Genomic DNA, 18,617 nt, shown 5'->3' with positions numbered 1-18,617 from the left:
TTTCTCTCGGTTAAGAGTTGGCCCCTATGATAAACATTTGACCTTTAGCGGTGTTGATCTAGGCCTACATGAATGATGTTGGTGATGATGATGATTATGGTGGTGATGGTGGTGGTGAAGAAGATGATGATGATGACGATGATGATGATGATGACGACGATGATGATTATGGTGGTGGTGATGGTGGTGGTGGCGGTGAAGATGATGGTGGTGATGATGATAATGATAATGATGGTGATGATGATGACGATGATGATGATGATGATCGTGGTGGTGGTGGTGGTGGTGAAGATGATGGTGATGATGATTATGCTGGTGGTGGTGGTGAAAATGATGGTGATGATGATGATGATGATGATGACTATGATGATTATGGTGGTGGTGGTGAAGATTATGGTGAAGATGATTGTGATGATGATTATGGTGGTGATGATGATAATGATGAGGATGGTGATGATGATGATGATGATGATCGTGGTGGTGGTGAAGATGATGATGATGATGATGATGACGATGAATATGGTGGAAGCGGTGGTGGTGAAGATGATGATGACGATGATGAAGATGATGATGATGATCTTGGTGGTGGTGGTGGTGAAGATGATGGTGAAGACGATGGCGATGATGATTATGGTGGTGATGATGATAATGATGATGGTGATGATGATGATCGTGGTGGTGGTGGTGGTGAAAATGATGGTGATGATGATTATGCTGGTGGTGGTGGTGGTGGTGGTGGTGAAGATGATGATGATGATGATGACGATGATGATGATGATGATGATTATGGTGGTGGTGGTGGTGAAGATTATGGTGAAGATGATGGTGATGATGATTATGGTGGTGATGATGATGATAATGATGATGATGATGATTATGATGATGATGATTATGGTGATGGTGGTGGTGGTGATTATGGTCTGATGATGACGATGATGATAATGATGATGATGATGAAAAATTCAATTCAATTTAACATGATTTTTAATTTCAAAATTTTCAACAGATACATATTATACGAGATAATAATCTCTATATATTTCTTGATATTTTGAATAAGGACAGGTGTCGCTCTGTCACTAGTTATTGACTCCGGAGAGCTCAAGATGTCAGTAGGTTCTCAATAGGAGGGGATAGAAATGCCTGTATTCTGAACTCAGGTTTAAATTACACCGTGATTTAAAGTTGTGGTTTAACTATGGAGAGCCCATTGGGGCACAAATCCTTAACAGCACACATCCAATTTATTAACTCATTTGACACTAAAATTATCCATAATTGTCTATGAATGATATCTGAAGTATTTCCTTCATTATGAAAGCAAAAGAAAACAAAATAGTAAAGATAAGAAAAAATGTATTATTAACAGGATTTACAATTTTTTGGCATCCCATAATTTTAGAACAGAGTAACACGTTAGACCGTGGTCAAAGTTAAACCCGAATTCAGAAACCGGGCCATATATATATATATATATAAAGGAAGAGAGCCCTTTGCACAACGTGTGTTGCAGTGCTAATCCAGGCATTGACGATTTTATTTGTATGGTTTTATGGTTTTGTTCTATTTTGTTTGTTTCAATACATAATGGCCTGATGAAGGCCCTACTGGCCGAAAGCTAGCATTAAATGAGATACCTTGAAAACTACGTCTAGCTTCAATGCCTGGATTATTTTACGCCTATATATATATGTGTGTATATATATATATAAATATATATATATATATTATAAGCATATATATTATCATAACCATATATATCATTATGACCTTAGTTCTCATATTGAAAACTTTATATTACATTTTTATCAATGATAAGAAAATGATCATTGAATTTGTTACGATACTGCAACAAATAACAATGAAAATTTAGTTTTAAATTTGATTTCCTTTTTTTATTACAGGAAATATAATTAACCATACACAAACAAATAAAAAATAATAATGGTTTTACGTCTCTTGAAGTGTCAGATGCACAATCCAAGGTTAAGATAGTATATCCAAATTAAATCCCAGTTGGTTGGCGAAGATTCCTTAAATTAAAGTTCACAATGATGGCGATGATGAAATCGATGTTGAAGCACGATGAATAACAAGAGTCACTGTAACATGTTGAAATGTCCATGAAGACGATGTTGATGATGATTAACAGTCAATTTCAGCAATCCATGGGTTGAAAAGCGTTCATTAAAACAGGTTGATGATCTCGATGAGAACTGAGAATTCCTCTCTCAAAAAAAAACTGCAAACAGTTCATTGATGGCGTGCAAATAATACCACAGAGGATAAATATTCCGGTTGGAAATAAACTCTGCTCTGACATAAAGTCTGGTGTGAAACTCTGAGTTCTGATCTGATATGATGTAATGATGTCCTTGAAGAAACTGTCAGCTTATATACAAATTATTTACTATTATGGAAGCTTCTAGTATTGTCTACAAAAAGAACATTCTGCCAATTTCTAGAGCAGTCTAATTTTAGAACATTCTTGAATGACCTCAGTGAAATAAACAACATAGCTAATCCTATTGTTCATTACCACAACCACTTGGAATCTCTTTGTGTTGCAGTCTCTATTCAGAAATAACAAAATTCCTCGGCCTATTAAAGAACATTCATGAGTAACAAAGCTTTAGTGAGACATGTTGGAATATTCTTAATCATTCTATGCTATGAATATCCTTAAAGAGGAAATAACTTAATAAATGAATGTAATTGCTCTTACAATTCCTCTTATAACAAATTCAATGTAAACCATTATTGATACTATATGACGGTATTAATCTTAGCATTATAATTAATCGTGTTGAATATATTGAAAAGAGATGGGGCATGGGCAAATGTGTGTTAGAACATAAACGGATGACTTGCTTTGTATATATTCAATTCAGTTCAATTCAATTCAATCTTTATTCTATTTCCAGTCAAAACATAATACAAAGTAATATAAAGTAATATAAATCAAGTACAATTTTACAGATGAGCATTCTTACTTCATATATATATATATATATATATATATATATATATATATATATATATATATATATATATATATGTACATAACGAATCCATCAATCAATGTGATATATTTTTGTTTTGCTTTGTTTTGTCATTCCATTTTGCTACTTATCACTTCCTTTTATTATACAGCAAACATTATTCTTTGAAAATACAAGTAACATTTGGTGCATTCATTGTATCATTCAATTATTATTTGTGTGATATGTATCCAGTGGCGGAATATGGGATCCAGGATTTGAAACGGAGGGGGCGCAACCAACAAATGTTGGGCGCAGATTAAATTTTTCATAGACGGATTTAGCTAAATTAATGTTCAATGGGCAATTTTCTAGGGGACGAACGCCCCTTGCGGGGGTCCGACTAACTTTACATCTGACACTGTGCTGTGGATCCTAAAATAGATCCCCCCCAATTTTCAAGCCGCTTGCTTTTCTATGTTGTTTGATCCGCCAGTTTTATGATATACTTACTCTACTCTCTTGTGATATTTACCTAAACTGAATTGAATTAATTTACTCTAGCCGGCTTCGACTCGAGATGTTGGCGCTGTTTATTGTTTACATCTAATGTTACGTTAGACCCTATGAATATTATCTGATTCATCTCTCGTTTTGTTGGCTGCCGTTTCGAAATTTATTGTTCAAAATGAAGAAGATTGGGGAATTCTTCGACAAAAAGAAAACGGATATGAAATTCAAGAGAGCTGGTCATGGAGTAAAATTGAACGAAAGTACGCCACAGCCCAGGTATTTGCTATTTAATATTTAATTGAACTAACGGTTAGACTAAAACTATTTTTTGTTCTTTCGAACTTTGCATGACACGGTTTGCCATTTATGGGACTACACCATTTTTCAGTCGTTGCCCTTTGGCTTTGCTTATGTTATGGCATATGCTAAACAGCTGGCAGCCGTCTGTTTCGAGGAGTTAAAAAAAAATTATTTCTCTTGAACACAGACGGCTCGCTATCAGTATCGTGTAGCCACGATACCTTTTTCAAGTGACCAAAATATTTCATATGCGAAGAGGGGTCCGATTGGAAGCTGAAATCGTAAAAAGGAAAAACGATTTCGGCAAAATTTTTACATAACCTATATTTTGTAGGTACCGGTTATTGTGTATTTATCGTGAAATTTTGGTGAATTTTATGAGAATAATGTGTTTGATATAATTGAATTCATGAAAAGTGTTCGGTAATACAATCCACTATACCATACCAAAGTAAAGATTATTATTCCGTTCTGGCCCGAAATGCACCAAAACGGGAAAAAATAAACTTAAAAGGGGAAAAAAACAGTGACTTCGGCTGTCGCGCAACTCCCACTTCTCTGGTTGATCCGAATAACCAATACAATACACCTGTACAGATCGAGCTAGAACTTCGGTCTCTGTATTTGGTGAGTGGAGCCAACGGAGTTGATTCAGCGGAGCAACCAACATAACAGAGACCGAAGCTTTTGGTCTAAGCTAGGCAGGCATAATATGCCATAGTAATAAGCAAAATAGTACGATTAAAAATGGATTTCTAAAATTCCATAACAAGATTCAGTTGAATTGTTACTTACAGCTAGGCCTATACAGTTACTAATACTAATTACTAAATAGAAATTGAAGGAGGCTATATTCTCATGCCATGAATAAGAATTCTAGACCCAGGCCCTATGACATGTCTTGACTTGACCGATTCCCACCAAATTTGGGCTGTGGGGGTTTTCATCATGCTCAGCCAAAATATGGTATAAAAAAAAGTGACATGCAAAAATGGAAAATTGATGACGTCACACTTCAATACAGTAGATGATTATAAATCGCTTTTGGACACAAAACTTCCATTTATCCAATCTTTTTCCATTCAAAATATCAACTTCAAATTCCAAGGGCAGGCATAGAACTCATTTCAGTCTAAAATCTAATCTATTAAATATTATTCAATCCTGTTTTATATTTGACGAGATATGTTTTATTCTAAATTCTTTTCCTTTTTTTCCATCCAGTACATCTGGTCAATCTAAACCAGTAGCCCCAAGAATGCAGCCTACTACTAGTTCTCAGATGGCAGGCCAGGCAGCACTGAGTAGACTTACTCCAGGTCCTGGTGCAGCAAGACCAGGATCAGCAGCTTCAGCATCAGTCAAAGCACAGGGTATACATCTAGTCACGTATTGTATTACTGGACACTTATCATGATTCCAGACGTGTACATGTATATTGCATACTCAACGATTTCGTACCGTAAGACTTCAGCATTTCAATTTTTCAACAGAGCAATACATGGAACAAGATTTCAAAGTCGAAAAAAATCTAACTTTTTCCTTATTTATCTCTAAAATGACAGATAATGCTTAAAATATCATACAGCATAGTTTTGCATTAACAATTGATATATTTTCTGACGGAATTTTTGGCCTAATTTGCCAAATTTCAATCTCATCTGTGCCTTCGATCGAATGTTGACGTGTGGTGTATTGTGGGTGATCGTCGACGGCTAGACTCCAGGTTATACTGTGCGTGATGTTTAACGTGAGTATAGCCATCGACGGCGCATGGATAGAACTTGATAAGCATCACGATATGAACGAGCATAATATTGGAAAGCTAACAAGAAAAAATAGAATTCGTTAGATCTAGAAAACACAAATTTATTACCAACATCTGCTCAGATTCGATATGAAAAAAGCAATCAAAACTTAGAGTTTACGCATGATGTGATACATAAAAAAATTATCACACAAATTCTTTCTTACATCATTATTAGACAAGAATATCTTCACCCTTCTCCCTTTTGTCACCCGTCCGGAATCATGATGTAATTTGTCACACACGAAAATAATTGTTTTTCGTGGAGGGGTATGCGGCAAGTGCGATGCAAATAAAATGGTTGGTAAATATCAAATAATTTACCATATTCATAATTTTCCTGATATTTGGAATAGCAAGTGTGAATTTGTCTTGATTGCATTTCCTCTAATTGTCATTTGTAAAACACTGAAATAAAGGTGTCTGGCAATAGGATACACTACCATGTGTTGTCAATCAGGTGGTGTAATGGTCATATGAATTCTCTGCTTGTGCGCCTTAATTAAAGATCAAGTCTAGCCCAAGAGCAGGTTAATTGAATAAATAGATTTCATCAAAATCAAATGGAAAATGAAAAAAAAATTGCTTATTTTGACAAAATATGCACAGCATAGATGCTAGTGAGAAAGTCTATATGTCACACGCTCGCTTTTTGAAAAAAAAAATTATTATAGGATTTATCAATTTTCTTTTAGTAGATAAATTTCACATTTTTAAATATTTGGATATTTTTTGTTTCTATTACAGCTATTGCACAACTTGAGAATGAATCTGAGAGAATGAAATTATCTTCACAATATCAGGTAAATAACTATAAATAGTCATCCTGAATATTTATGATTTTAATTTGTATGAGTCACCAACAGTGCCAATTATTAAAACTGCATTAGTGTGTTTGCTGTACTGTCAAAAACATTTTTTTTCCAATAAGAATCATCTGTTTATTTTGAGATGATATGTGAAACTAAGTTTTCAATTTTTTAAAATACAGTATACAGGTGCATTAGATATTTGAAAATGACTTAGAAGTTAATCTCATGTGTTCACAAAGATGTAATAAGATAAGCCATAGCAGCGTTGTTGTTTTTTGTTACTTTGATAACCATATGTAACAACCCAATCTACTTTGTTATGAAATGTTAAAAGCCGTGCTTGGGAAGATGAAAAATTTGAATAATACATTTCTGGATTGTTTGGAAAGTTCTCCCAAGTCTGCGCATAGATGTATCTGCGTGATTCTAGTAAAAGAAGATACGCAACGAACACAAACTTTACACATGCAATACATAGATATTCATTAAAAAATCTGACTCAAAGTGGTGGAAAAGTAACAAATTTAGGGCATTTCATGTGATGGCCTCAAAATATAGCCTTATCAAAATCACTAAATTGCGTGCAAAGTGAATGGGTGCGGAGACATGCGGCTCCAGTTTTTGGTTCAATCTGAATTTTTTCCGAGAAAATCACATATTTCTTTCAAATTTTCTAAGAGATATTTGGCACACTTAAAATCATAATAATATAACGAACATTATTAACTGAAAGATTTTGTGAAATAAAAAGAAATTCATGTTAAATCTTAAATCAAATCTGTAGGTGCGCAGACTTTGGGACCACCATCATACTTTGTAAATCAGTTGTTTGATCTGAATGAAAAAAAAATTGATTAAATATTATTACTTCCGCAATAAGCCGGAAATGAATTTAGACTGTGTTAACTGTTATGTACCTTATGTTTTACACTGGAATTTTGGGGCTTTTACATGCAAGTGTGATTTGAAATCCTACATGTATTCTTATTAAGTAGTGTAATGCGTGTATTACATCTGCTGAAAGGAAATGTCATCCCTGCTGTGTATTCATCATTGAGATTGTATGTAAAATAGCTAGACGCATTGCTAACAAACTGTTCCTCTGTTTTATGTTTCACTGTCTAGCGGTAACCATTGCTGGGATGTAAATGGCAAAAACAGAAGAAATGAAGTGAAATTACACTGTGTTCAATCTTCAATGTAATGCATGCAACATAAGCAGTCAAATAATGTAAGCAGTAGTTACAAGCGACATTTTTTTTTTTAAAGGATGAGTTGATTTGTTTTATGAGGGTTGGAAAGCAGAAAATATAGACTACGACAGTCAGGCTGCTATTCTGGTGTGTGGTGTTTCTTTCAGGTGTAAATATACTCAATGACATTAAATCCGATGAAATCATTTGATAATTTCTACGTCCTTGTTTTGTTTAGAGTGGTGCAGCAGCAGCAAATCTAGACTACAATGACAGCCAAGCTGCTCTTCTGGTGTCAGGTGTTAATTTCAGGTGTAGGTGTTCAATGAGATTAAAGAAGCCAGAATTTGAAGCCCATCTTACTGAATGTCTTCTAATGGTGAGTGTGTGTAAATAGATTTGTACAGATGGGTAACAATCAGGGGAGTGTTGCACAAAGAGACTAGGTTGTTAAAACAACCTTGGAGCCACTTGGAGATGTGGGTATTCTAAACCAGTTGAATAATGGTGTCTAAATTATCAAAAGGGATCTCCTGATCGTTTTCCCCAATTTAGTAGGTGTTGGAGCCCAAAATGCAAGTTAAATTCCAATGTCTTCTTTCAAGTTAAAGTAATTTCCTTATCCCATTCATACTCTTAAGACTCAAGAAAATGTTGAGTTGAATAACAGAGCATATAACTCTGACAATATCATCAAAATAAGAAAGTTATGACATTTTCGATTTCACATACTTTCACTTCACAGTGATGTACACATTGCAATTGGCAATATGTACATGAGGGAGCAGATTATTGCCACTATTAAATCATGTAAGAGACCAAGAGTTAAAGACAGCACATTGTCTGTTTTTTAGTATCCGAGTTTAAAAAATATAACAGAAGGAAAAATGCTCATTCACATAAACTGTATGTGCCATTTGACCATGTTTGATTTCAGCAACTTGCTGATGACCCCCCTTCAGCTTCAGCAACCATGATATACACACTGAACAAGGATAAAGACAAGATAAGAATAGGAGTTGATACAATATGCAAGTAAGTCAATCAACCATCCCCTTATTTCCAGATATGAAATCTTTTAGTACAAATATGTCATATTCAGCATTAAATACTGATATACTTGGCTTTTAAGATGTGCACTCTTTGGTGTGTGACAAACAGATGACAGGAAGCAATAAGTATTGAATGGAAATAGGAATGTGCAGAGTGAAAAAAATATTAAAAAAAAACATTTGGAAACTTAAGAACGGCTAATTCACAGTTCAAGAGAAAAAAAGAAGAAGAAAAGATAATTTAGGTGTGTGCTTAATACAGGATAAAAACTTTTGATGAATGCTAGTTCAAACATCAACTATTATTTGGATGAGTTCCAAGGTCATTTCAAAGTTAACACAAATTCTGTAAATTATTTTTTTTTTAATTTAAATATTTGGATATTATTTACTTGCTAAAGATGGATAGTGTTTGTATGCAGTCCATGCTCTCTCTCTCTCTCTCTGATGATTGCAACCATGGTGTGTCACAACACTCTCCGTTCTTGCATGTATTTCTCTTCTCTTATATCAACTCCACTTTCATAATATCTTAATCCATATGATAGTATCCAAAAGTTTACTTCCTTATCCCTCGGCTCCTATTCTTTTCAATCATTGACCTTTTGAAGTGCTTCAGATTGTAATGATGACACTGACCCTTTGTTAACACTGTTATAGATATCTAGATAATGTGTGCCAGAATCCAGGAGAAGAGAAGTATCGTAAGATAAAAGCAAACAACAGGGCCTTTCAGGAGAGAGTCTCTGGATTGGTGGGAGCAGAGGAATTCATCCAAGCTGTTGGATTTGAGAGGAAGATACTCACTCATGAAGGTTAGTTTAAACCTACTCTTAGTTTTAACTTTATTTTTAAAATGATCTATCATTTAGTGTTGGTGGTTGAATTGTTATCAAGTGAATAAGTAAAAGATTAATGAGAATCAAGTTAACTGGTATCAGAAAGTAAATGTTTTCTCCTTGAAAGACAATAAAAATTATAATGCCAACAATTTTTATTTATGCCTTACATTATCGATCGTACCAATCACAGAGTAGTACATAGACTCTTTACCAAAATATTCCATTTTCCACAGATCCAATCTCATCACATTCACTGCCCATGGTTCATTCTTCTTTTTGTCCATAGAATCTGAGACTCATTTCTTTGTCTTGAATGAGGAGAGTGCTTCAAACATTGACAGGCTGAATTCGTTCAAGGAGCTGTTGAAGTCTGGTGCTCCATACAAACCGATCCTTGACAGAGACATGAAGGTCTACCAACCATCCCAGTGGGCAAGCCAATTTCAACTTCCAAATGAGTTCTACACGCTCACACCAGAACAGATAAAAAAAGAACAACAACTCAGGTATGATTCATTGTTTGAACCATTAAGTATTGTCTTTTTGACAGTCATCAACCAATTAATTCAACTATACTCATGAAACTGATCGTTCTTATGGAGCATCATTTATTGAATTGGTAAACGTGAGTGCTAGGGTTCCATGAATGCTGTAATATAAGGAGCCGAGGGACTGATAGTCTGAAGTTAGTTTTTTTAAGGACACAATCTTAAGGATTAATGCCTTACCAGAGGGCATCAGCATGTTCCATTACCAACTTTGCTGTTTATCTCAGGGTTTATTTCATTTTCTAAAACTCTAACCTAAGATATGTGTTAGATGATTTTATTTTACCTGATGACTATTGGTGGTAATGTTGTTAGTGGTTGTAGTGTGCCTCAAAAATATATCTCCTTTTTGTTCCCTGTTTGTTCTATAAAACCATTTCAAGTCAAAACAATTTGCAGAGAAAGAATTTGCAGAGCTAGGAATTAGTTGGATTTTATCCTATTAAGTAGGATTTTTAAGGGGGAAAGTGACACTAAATAGGATTCCCCCCCCTCTCAAATTTTTTTTTTGTAATGAATATAGCATATTAGGCTTGAAAACGATAAAATGATTAAAAAGAAATAAAGAATAGGATTTTTTCACAATGAAGGTTGGCAGCTCTGTGAATAGCCAAAGATGCCCAATATTTTTGTGTTATGTGCTGCAGGAGCCATGTAACTTTATACGAGTCTGAAGTTTAGTTTCTTGAGATTGTCAAAAGATACTGCCTAAAAATTGAATGATTTTATCGTAAAGAACAGACAAAACATTTTTTTCAGGAGCTTTACAATAGATTGCCTTAATTGGCTACATTGGATAAGCTTTAACGATGCAGTATTGGGAATGTCGGGGACTCTGTTTTAATTTTCTAGGGCTCTTTTGAGCATTTCGGGGGTGAAATTTGCCCTTAGCCCCCATGTAATTTTTTACCTGGGAAAGGAAAATTAAAAAAAAAAATGTGCCATGGTTTCCATGACATTTGCTCTGGCAACAATAGCTCTGCTATAAGTTCCATACACTAATAAAATGACCAACTTGAACCCTTTATTTAGTACTAAAACCTACCCTAAACATATCCTAAACCTGACATAAAACACTAAAATGTAAATGACTTGCTTAGTTCAAATAGCTTTGATTGCTGGTGAAGTTATCTATAGACAAAATATACAAGCTTGCTGCATCTCTTGTATTTTCAGGGCAGAGGTCATCGAGCAGAGTTCAGTTCTTAGAACAAAAGCCATGAAGGAAGCCGAAGCACAGAAAGCTCTACGGAGATATCGCTACGCGCTCATTAGGATTCGTTTTCCAGATGGTATATTATTACAAGGTGGGATATTCTTATGTCTAAATCAATCTCTTAAATGAGATATGTTATTTTGTAATGAGCCTCACCAAAATTCAGACCTGCCAACCAGTACGTTTTTTTATTTTTTTATTTTTTTTACAAAATCGTAATTTATTGAGAAAAATCATCTCTATATGTCTCTGTTTCATAAAAATTACACAAATATGGTTATTAGATCAATGTAATTTCAGGTAATTTTTTTTTTTTTTTTCAATCATTTTGTTAAAACCAGGGTGAGATAGATATACACATGTTTAAATGTTTTTTTTTTCATCTGCAAGAGCAGTGCGCATTTTAGCTTGCATGCAGCTTGAGCGCCGCGATGAGCGAGTGCGCCACGCATTTTATTATGAAATACACTTTTTTGGGTAAAAATACACTTTTTTTTATCACAGAATACACTTTTTCATTCCCAGAGGTTGGCAGGTCTGAAAATTGGACTTGAGATTTATGGCTAGGACTTTACATGTGTGTTTGTGTGGGCATCTGCTTGTGCCCTAATCTGCCTTATACTTACATATTGTCCCATCTGTACAATGAATTGCACAGTTTATAAAACATATTTTTATCAAGTACATTTGATTACCATGTGAAGAATATATTTTTTTTAATACAAAAATAGCAGCTACACTTTAGTGATTCAGACTAAAATGGTACAACAATAAAGTTCATTTACCAAAAATCAATGATTCATGTTAATGGGACAATAGGTATAGCAAGTGAGGGTATGTTTCACTATAACATTTATTGGTAGTGGAGTCCAATGGCTGGAAATTTTCTGACTTGGAATGATCATACATTCTATTGCAATGTCAGTTGCCTCATCAATTGATAATTGATAAATATGAGTCCTATCAGATTAGATTAACTAGAGATTCTTGATCTGGCAATGGTGGAGGCATAAAATGATATTCTGTGTAGTTGGATTTGTATTTTCCATGCAAGGAACAGCCATATTTATCAATTTATTTGATCATTTGATTACATTTGATTTTGAATATTCTCAGACTCCTTCCATTCAAGGAATAATTATATGTATTATTTGATTGTCATTTAATTTGTCTCTTCTCAGGTACCTTCTATGCAAGGGACAAACTGCGAACCCTGAAGGAGTTTGTACAGTCTCAGTTGGATAATAGCTGGCAGCCTTTCATTTTGACTGATCCTAGTAACATCAAACTCACTGATGATGACATGATGCTGGCTGAACTACATCTGGTAAGTGGATATTGTACAACGCCACTGAGTGGGTGGATGACCTGTGCCAATGGCAGGTATTTTCTCTTCATCATCTTGTTCTTTTTTATTTTACATAATTTTAATTTATATCGTTTTGGGGAAGGGATAAGGAACATGATATTGAAAGTGGAACAAAAACGAGTTGTTCCGATGATGGTTTGTCAGATGGATGATACAGTTCAGTAAAATTTTAAACATCCAATTTGAAGTAAAACCCATTTCCATAATTATTTAAAAGGAGTAAACAACAAAGAAAAACACTGTCCATATCCTATAAGTGATTGCATATTAATGATTTTGAATTCCTAAACATTCGCAAGGAAGGTACCGGTGCGAATTTTAAAACACTTCTTCAGCTATTTTAATTTGATCGTGCTTTATACATGTTTCAATGAGATAACCATGAAATCGCGTGTCAATAGAATTAAATTGAATTAAGTATTTGGATATTTAAATGCTGATCTCATAGGTCATTAAAATTAGTTGTAAATTGAATTATTACATCATTAAATCGGTTGAAATTTTGACGAAATTGGACGGGAAAAACTATATTAGATCTTAAAGTTGAATGAAAGTAGTAGCAGCAGTAAACACTGATTCATGGGAAAGCCTGTAAAACCAAGGTTGGTTTTACAGGGTTAACAAGGTTTATCATCATAGATCTAGACGCAGTACATTATCATAAATCTAATCTAAGCCTTTACATCATAACGCAGATAAGCACATGTGGGACAGTGTATGAAAGACCCAACACCTGGCTGAAATGGAGGCTTAGTTTGCTCCTTTCTCAGACATTGCATATATTCTACCGCAATCATTTATTGGATTCTGCCAAAACTGGCATTTATAATAAGTACTTATGATATGTTATTATGACCATGTATATTGTTAATCAAGCTTGTGGATTTTGAAATTAAAATCTCCGGGGAGGGAGTGAGGGGGCATTTCAACTATAAATTATGCAGATGCACACCTGATCTCCCTCTTATGCATTTTATTCAGTCAAATCATATTCTTTCATTGTTCTTCCTTTGTAAATTTCACTCCCCTCCCTTTATCAGTGATTGTGTGTAGAGGTGTTGTGGCTCAGTGGATAAGTCTCCGGACTTTGAATCACAAGGTCCGTGGTTCAAACCCCACAACAGCACTAGCATCCTTTGGCAAGGCATTTATCTTCAATTGCCACTCTCCACCCAGGTGTAGTAAATGGGTACCCAGTAGGAAGGAATTCCTTGAATGCTCGAGCGTCCGATCAGGATAGCAGTGGTAATAGTATGCAGCGTTTAGAAACATTTGTATTAAGCGCTATATAAATGTTGCATATTATCATTATTATTGTACCAGTAAGAACACTGTCAAAATCTAATTTCAATTGTTTTTTTTCTAGGCCCCGGCAGCAGTGATTAACTTCTCCTGGGATGCTGAGGTAATGGCAGACATTGCTGCAGCCAGTCAAGGAAGCCTTCAGGTTACCTACCTCAAGCCAGATGCCATGGGACAACTCCAATCACTATAGAACAATGCAGGAGGCTGTTTCGTCAAGTTCTTACTAAAGTTATGCATGATGTTACAAATGGCTGGAATATTTTCTGTGGATAATCTTATCAATCATTGAATTCATTTGTGAGGAAATATGATCTTTGTAGAAGAAACTCTTTGTTTACAAGAAATTTGATGAATAGTATTAGTTTATTATATTGTTGAAATTTTATTACTATTATAGAAATTAAATTCCTCTTTAAAACATCAGGGAAAATTTGAGGTATTTTATTGTAAAGTCATGCATAACGTTATGAAGTACCTGATGATGCAGCCTCCAGGACACTTGTGTAACTATCGCTGAATATGGAATGATGGGAAGGGGAAAAGAAAGGAAGATATGGTCCCTTGCCCAACTGGCAGGTTTAATGTTTCTATGCTACAAGATCAAATACAGCTGCTAATCAGAGAGATGTTTATAGATGAGGGAACAGACGTTTCCCACAACAGAAGTTTCCCACAACAACAGAACAATGCTATGTGTGGTCAATGAATGGATATCATACATACAGTGAAGAAGACAGATCTAGCCATATCTTGAATGATCTTTGAAGGCATTTCTTGATTGAAACTAGGTGCTAGCAGGTCTTTTACAGAAAGCTGTCCTGTGAAATCAAGATCTAGAAGAAGCCCCCCTGGGAGAAAGCCCTCCAAGAGACTAATTGATTAAAGGAAAAAATAATTTTATTGGGATAAATAAAATCCTGATAATGGTAGTCAACTAGTCAACTCACATTTCTTGTTGTCATTATTTGGTAAAATATCACACTATGAGTGTATTATTTTTGGTCTGTTCAAAACATGTTCATTAATTGTTATTAACAAATCAAGACAACTTACGTTATGTATGTAAGCTCCAGTAGAAAGCTCATGTCCTTTGTTTATTTTGTATGCTTCTTAATTAGGTTTGTATGTATGTATTTTAAAAGATGAACACAATAATGTGCAATATGTTACTTAGATGATAGTGGAATGTGTATTTAATTTTGGTTTTGTAAAGTCGAGATAGAAAGCATATATTATATACATCTTTGTTACAGTATTTATATTTTTTTACAAGAAAAACAGTGTAAGTAGTGGAAAACTATAGTTATCTTTAATTATATTCTAATCACTTGATAAAGAGTTGCAGCGGCACTCGAAAGCTCGTGAACTTGTAAGCTAGTGAACACTTTTTGCGAGAGTGATCACGAATTTCCTAGAAAGCTAGTGAACACTTTTTGCGAGAGTGATCACAAATTTCCTTGTTGACCATAGTAGATTGCGAGACAAATGAATACCCTCTAGCGATTATATTCTAATCATTTATTGTTTCAAACAAATTTGCTCCTCTTTATCAGTTTCATAATTATTTCTAATTATCCAGTAACAATATAGAATATAAAGACATTTTCATAATCCATAATCTATAATCCAGTTCTGTTCACATTTTGAAACAATTTCTTCTATTTTAGTATTGATTATAAGGTATTTATCATACAGCATTCGCGACGAGAATTGATTTTAAAACATTTAAAATGTAGTGCTAGGCATATTCAGGCTTATATTTAATAGCAAAATGAGTATTATGTGTCTATAAACAAAATTAATAAAAATATGAAATCGATAATTAAAAAGATTATTTCAATGTTATCTGGGCCTTATTTTATGAGACTAATGGTCATGGGCTTGAATGCCAACTTTCATCAAATCCTTTCAAATTTCCATGATCAGCTTTAGTAGCAGGTACTAGTAACCATTGATTCATTGATTATTTCATGACTTGGAATTTCTAAAAAGCAACCGAGAACTTCTTGGCGAGACTAATATTTATTCTAACTCCAGCTCATATGGTGTTTTTCTACAGAGAATCGTTGAACAGTATTACCCGCGTAAGTATCCAGAATTCCGGAAAACTTCCCTGTAGAAACAGACGTGATGCGGTTTATTGATAAACCGCATCGTGGACCTATGGGAGGTGGTAATTGTCGTGTTAATCCGTTTAATTTTTCTGTAGAAACACACACTGAAAAAGCGTATCGTGTCTGGCGGAAGTATGTGAACCCGGAAGTACAATTTCGCGGTATATTTGCACGTTCTAGCCTTTTCAATCTCGCCAGGTGACATACCACAATGCGTTGCAAGGTCATAGGTTGAATCTCCTGATTTTCGATAAATGCGGAATGTGAGTTAATTGGATTATTTGCTCTGTAGGAACAGGTTGGTTTAAGGGTGATACAGTTTTTCAATTCCAGAAAAGATTAAACTGTTTTTAACGATTCTCTGTAGAAACACGCGGTATGTCTGATTATAATTGTGCTATTATACGCAATTACATTGGCCTAATATTGTTATTGCCCAAGAATTTATGTATTACAGAATGCCACTATTGTGCATTTCAGTTAGTATCAAGAACATATAAATCCTAGTTAAAATTGTGTTATTTTAAATTAAAAAAAAAAAAATTGACCTTGGTGACCATGTATCAAATATGCTCTATATGAAATATATTGAAACTAATTGTATATGACGTGTTTAATTGAATTGTATTTGTTCAAAATAAAGAGTCAACGGTAAGTTATTGTTATATTTCTCATTCAATTACTTCATGCTCTTTTTAACTCTTAATGTGCCATTCAATGTAATCAGCGAGTGCCACTTTTTGTCAAAGAGTCTATATTTAAATGTTTTATTTATGAAAAAAGAGAATCACTCATGAGACAATAATAAACCTCTTGACCATAAGCTGAACTGAACAATGGAATCACTCATGCATGCAATGCACTCCTCAAAATGCAATAGGCATAACAATAGCTGTATGACCATTGCACGAAAATGTGTTCGTGGCACTCCAGTGGATGCACAGATATGTGTTCATGGCACGTTAAAGGGATGGTCCGGGCTGAAAATATTCATATCTTAATACATAGAGTAGAATTCACTGAGCAAAATGCCGAAAATTTCATCAAAATCGGATAACAAATAATAAAAGTTATTGAAGTTTAAAGTTTAGCAATATTTTGTGAGAACAGTCGTCATGAATATTCACTAGGTGGCCTGATGTCACATCCCCACTTTCCATTTTCTTATGTTATTACATAAAATCATATTTTTTTCATTATTTCATACTTGTGTGAATAATATGTCTCCCTTATAATGAAATATGTAGCAGCAATAAATATCTAATGCACTAAATCAGTTGTCAATCCAATTTTTTGTAGTTCTTGGAGGAAAAAATTTGAATAAACCTAATTTCCTATAATAAAATACAAAAGAACAAGTGGGGATGTGACATCAGCCCACCTAATGAATATTCATGACAAATGTTTTCACAAAATATTGCTAACTTAAAAATTCAATAACTTTGTTATCCGATTTTGATGAAATTTTCGGCATTTTGCTCAGTGAATTCTACTCTATTTATTAAGCTATAAATACTTTCAGCTCGGACCATCCCTTTCTATAAAATGTGATTTTATTTTTTTTAATGAGTTCAATGTATAGTCACTTTGTTGGCCATGCCTGATGTGTACTTTACCATCCCCGTAATTGGTATAGTATTAGAGCAAAGTGAACTCTTGATTTATTTGACCAAGAACGAAAAGTGTTATACTCATGTAACCCCTATTGCACCAATCATTTGTTTATTATTCCTATTAATATCGTCAGTGAGTTTATGAACCGGCTCAAACCTTATTTTTGGTCAAATTTTCAAATTTTTTTGCATATTTTGAAAGCCTGTGATTCACTCTATTGAATAACCAAATTAAAGATCTAAATTCATATTATTCAAAGAATAAGAGCATATTCAAATTTCTTATGAACTGGCTTAAACCCCTCCTTTGACTTTATGAAGCAGCCTAAACCATTCTTTGGGTCCTATTAAGTCTCCGGAATGACACGCAGAGTTAAAAAGCCTGACCTAGTTGTTGCGCATATGTGGTTAGAGCCAACAAAAAAACATGCGCATGGCATTGAATGATTTTACAAACCAGTTCAAACCATGGTTTGTGTCGCTAAAAAAACAATGTGCATAATAAACATGATTTTATTAAGTGACCTTAACCCCATTTTTGGTAAAGATAAACTGTTTCTGAAATGCATACCTGCACTTCATTTCATATACAGTATTGAAAAACTAAATGCGAAATGCGAACAAAATTTCATATATTATAAAAGAATAGAATGTATGCTTTAAATTGGTATAAATAATTGATCTGGTTTCTTTCAAAGCGTGAAGTTATAAATGTCTGAAAAACCCTTGAACTTTGAACATGATTTCTCAAAAAGTTTTGGAGACCAGACAAGGTTTGAGCCAGTTCGTAAAAATCAATGACAATATGATATACCATGGAACAGCTAAAACTAAGAGACAGGTGCGAGATACCAGCCTTCGAGGCCCTTAGTCCTCACTCATCCCCAAATTCTCTTTCTCTCAAAGGTAAATTATATACATTGCCTGTCAATCTTAACACTAAATCACAGTT

General features: G+C 34.2%; 1 protein-coding gene across 1 annotated transcript; it reads left to right on the top strand.

Annotated features, from left to right (window-relative positions):
• The first annotated feature begins 3,295 nt into the window (after window positions 1-3,295).
• On the top strand, window positions 3,296-16,707 carry LOC129257119 (UBX domain-containing protein 6-like). The gene is made up of 10 exons (XM_054895375.2): window positions 3,296-3,770; window positions 5,019-5,167; window positions 6,349-6,404; window positions 7,845-7,985; window positions 8,544-8,641; window positions 9,319-9,473; window positions 9,787-10,006; window positions 11,225-11,355; window positions 12,446-12,591; window positions 14,000-16,707. The coding sequence occupies exons 1-10, from the start codon at window positions 3,670-3,672 to the stop codon at window positions 14,126-14,128; spliced, it is 1,326 nt and encodes a 441-aa protein (XP_054751350.2). The 5' UTR covers window positions 3,296-3,669; the 3' UTR covers window positions 14,129-16,707.
• The last annotated feature ends 1,910 nt before the right edge of the window (window positions 16,708-18,617 follow it).

Source organism: Lytechinus pictus, chromosome 3 (assembly GCF_037042905.1).
Source record: "Lytechinus pictus isolate F3 Inbred chromosome 3, Lp3.0, whole genome shotgun sequence".
Classification (NCBI taxonomy): Eukaryota; Metazoa; Echinodermata; class Echinoidea; order Temnopleuroida; family Toxopneustidae; genus Lytechinus; species Lytechinus pictus.
This window is presented reverse-complemented; position numbering and strand designations above follow the sequence as displayed.

Excerpts from the sequence above, each read along its gene's own strand:
- LOC129257119 (XM_054895375.2), top strand. The coding sequence starts at position 3,670 with ATGAAGAAGATTGGGGAATTCTTCGACAAAAAGAAAACGGATATGAAA. Across the intron at positions 3,771-5,018 it reads GAAAGTACGCCACAGCCCAG|TACATCTGGTCAATCTAAAC; the intron begins GTATTTGCTATT and ends TTTTCCATCCAG. Across the intron at positions 9,474-9,786 it reads GAAGATACTCACTCATGAAG|AATCTGAGACTCATTTCTTT; the intron begins GTTAGTTTAAAC and ends TTTTGTCCATAG.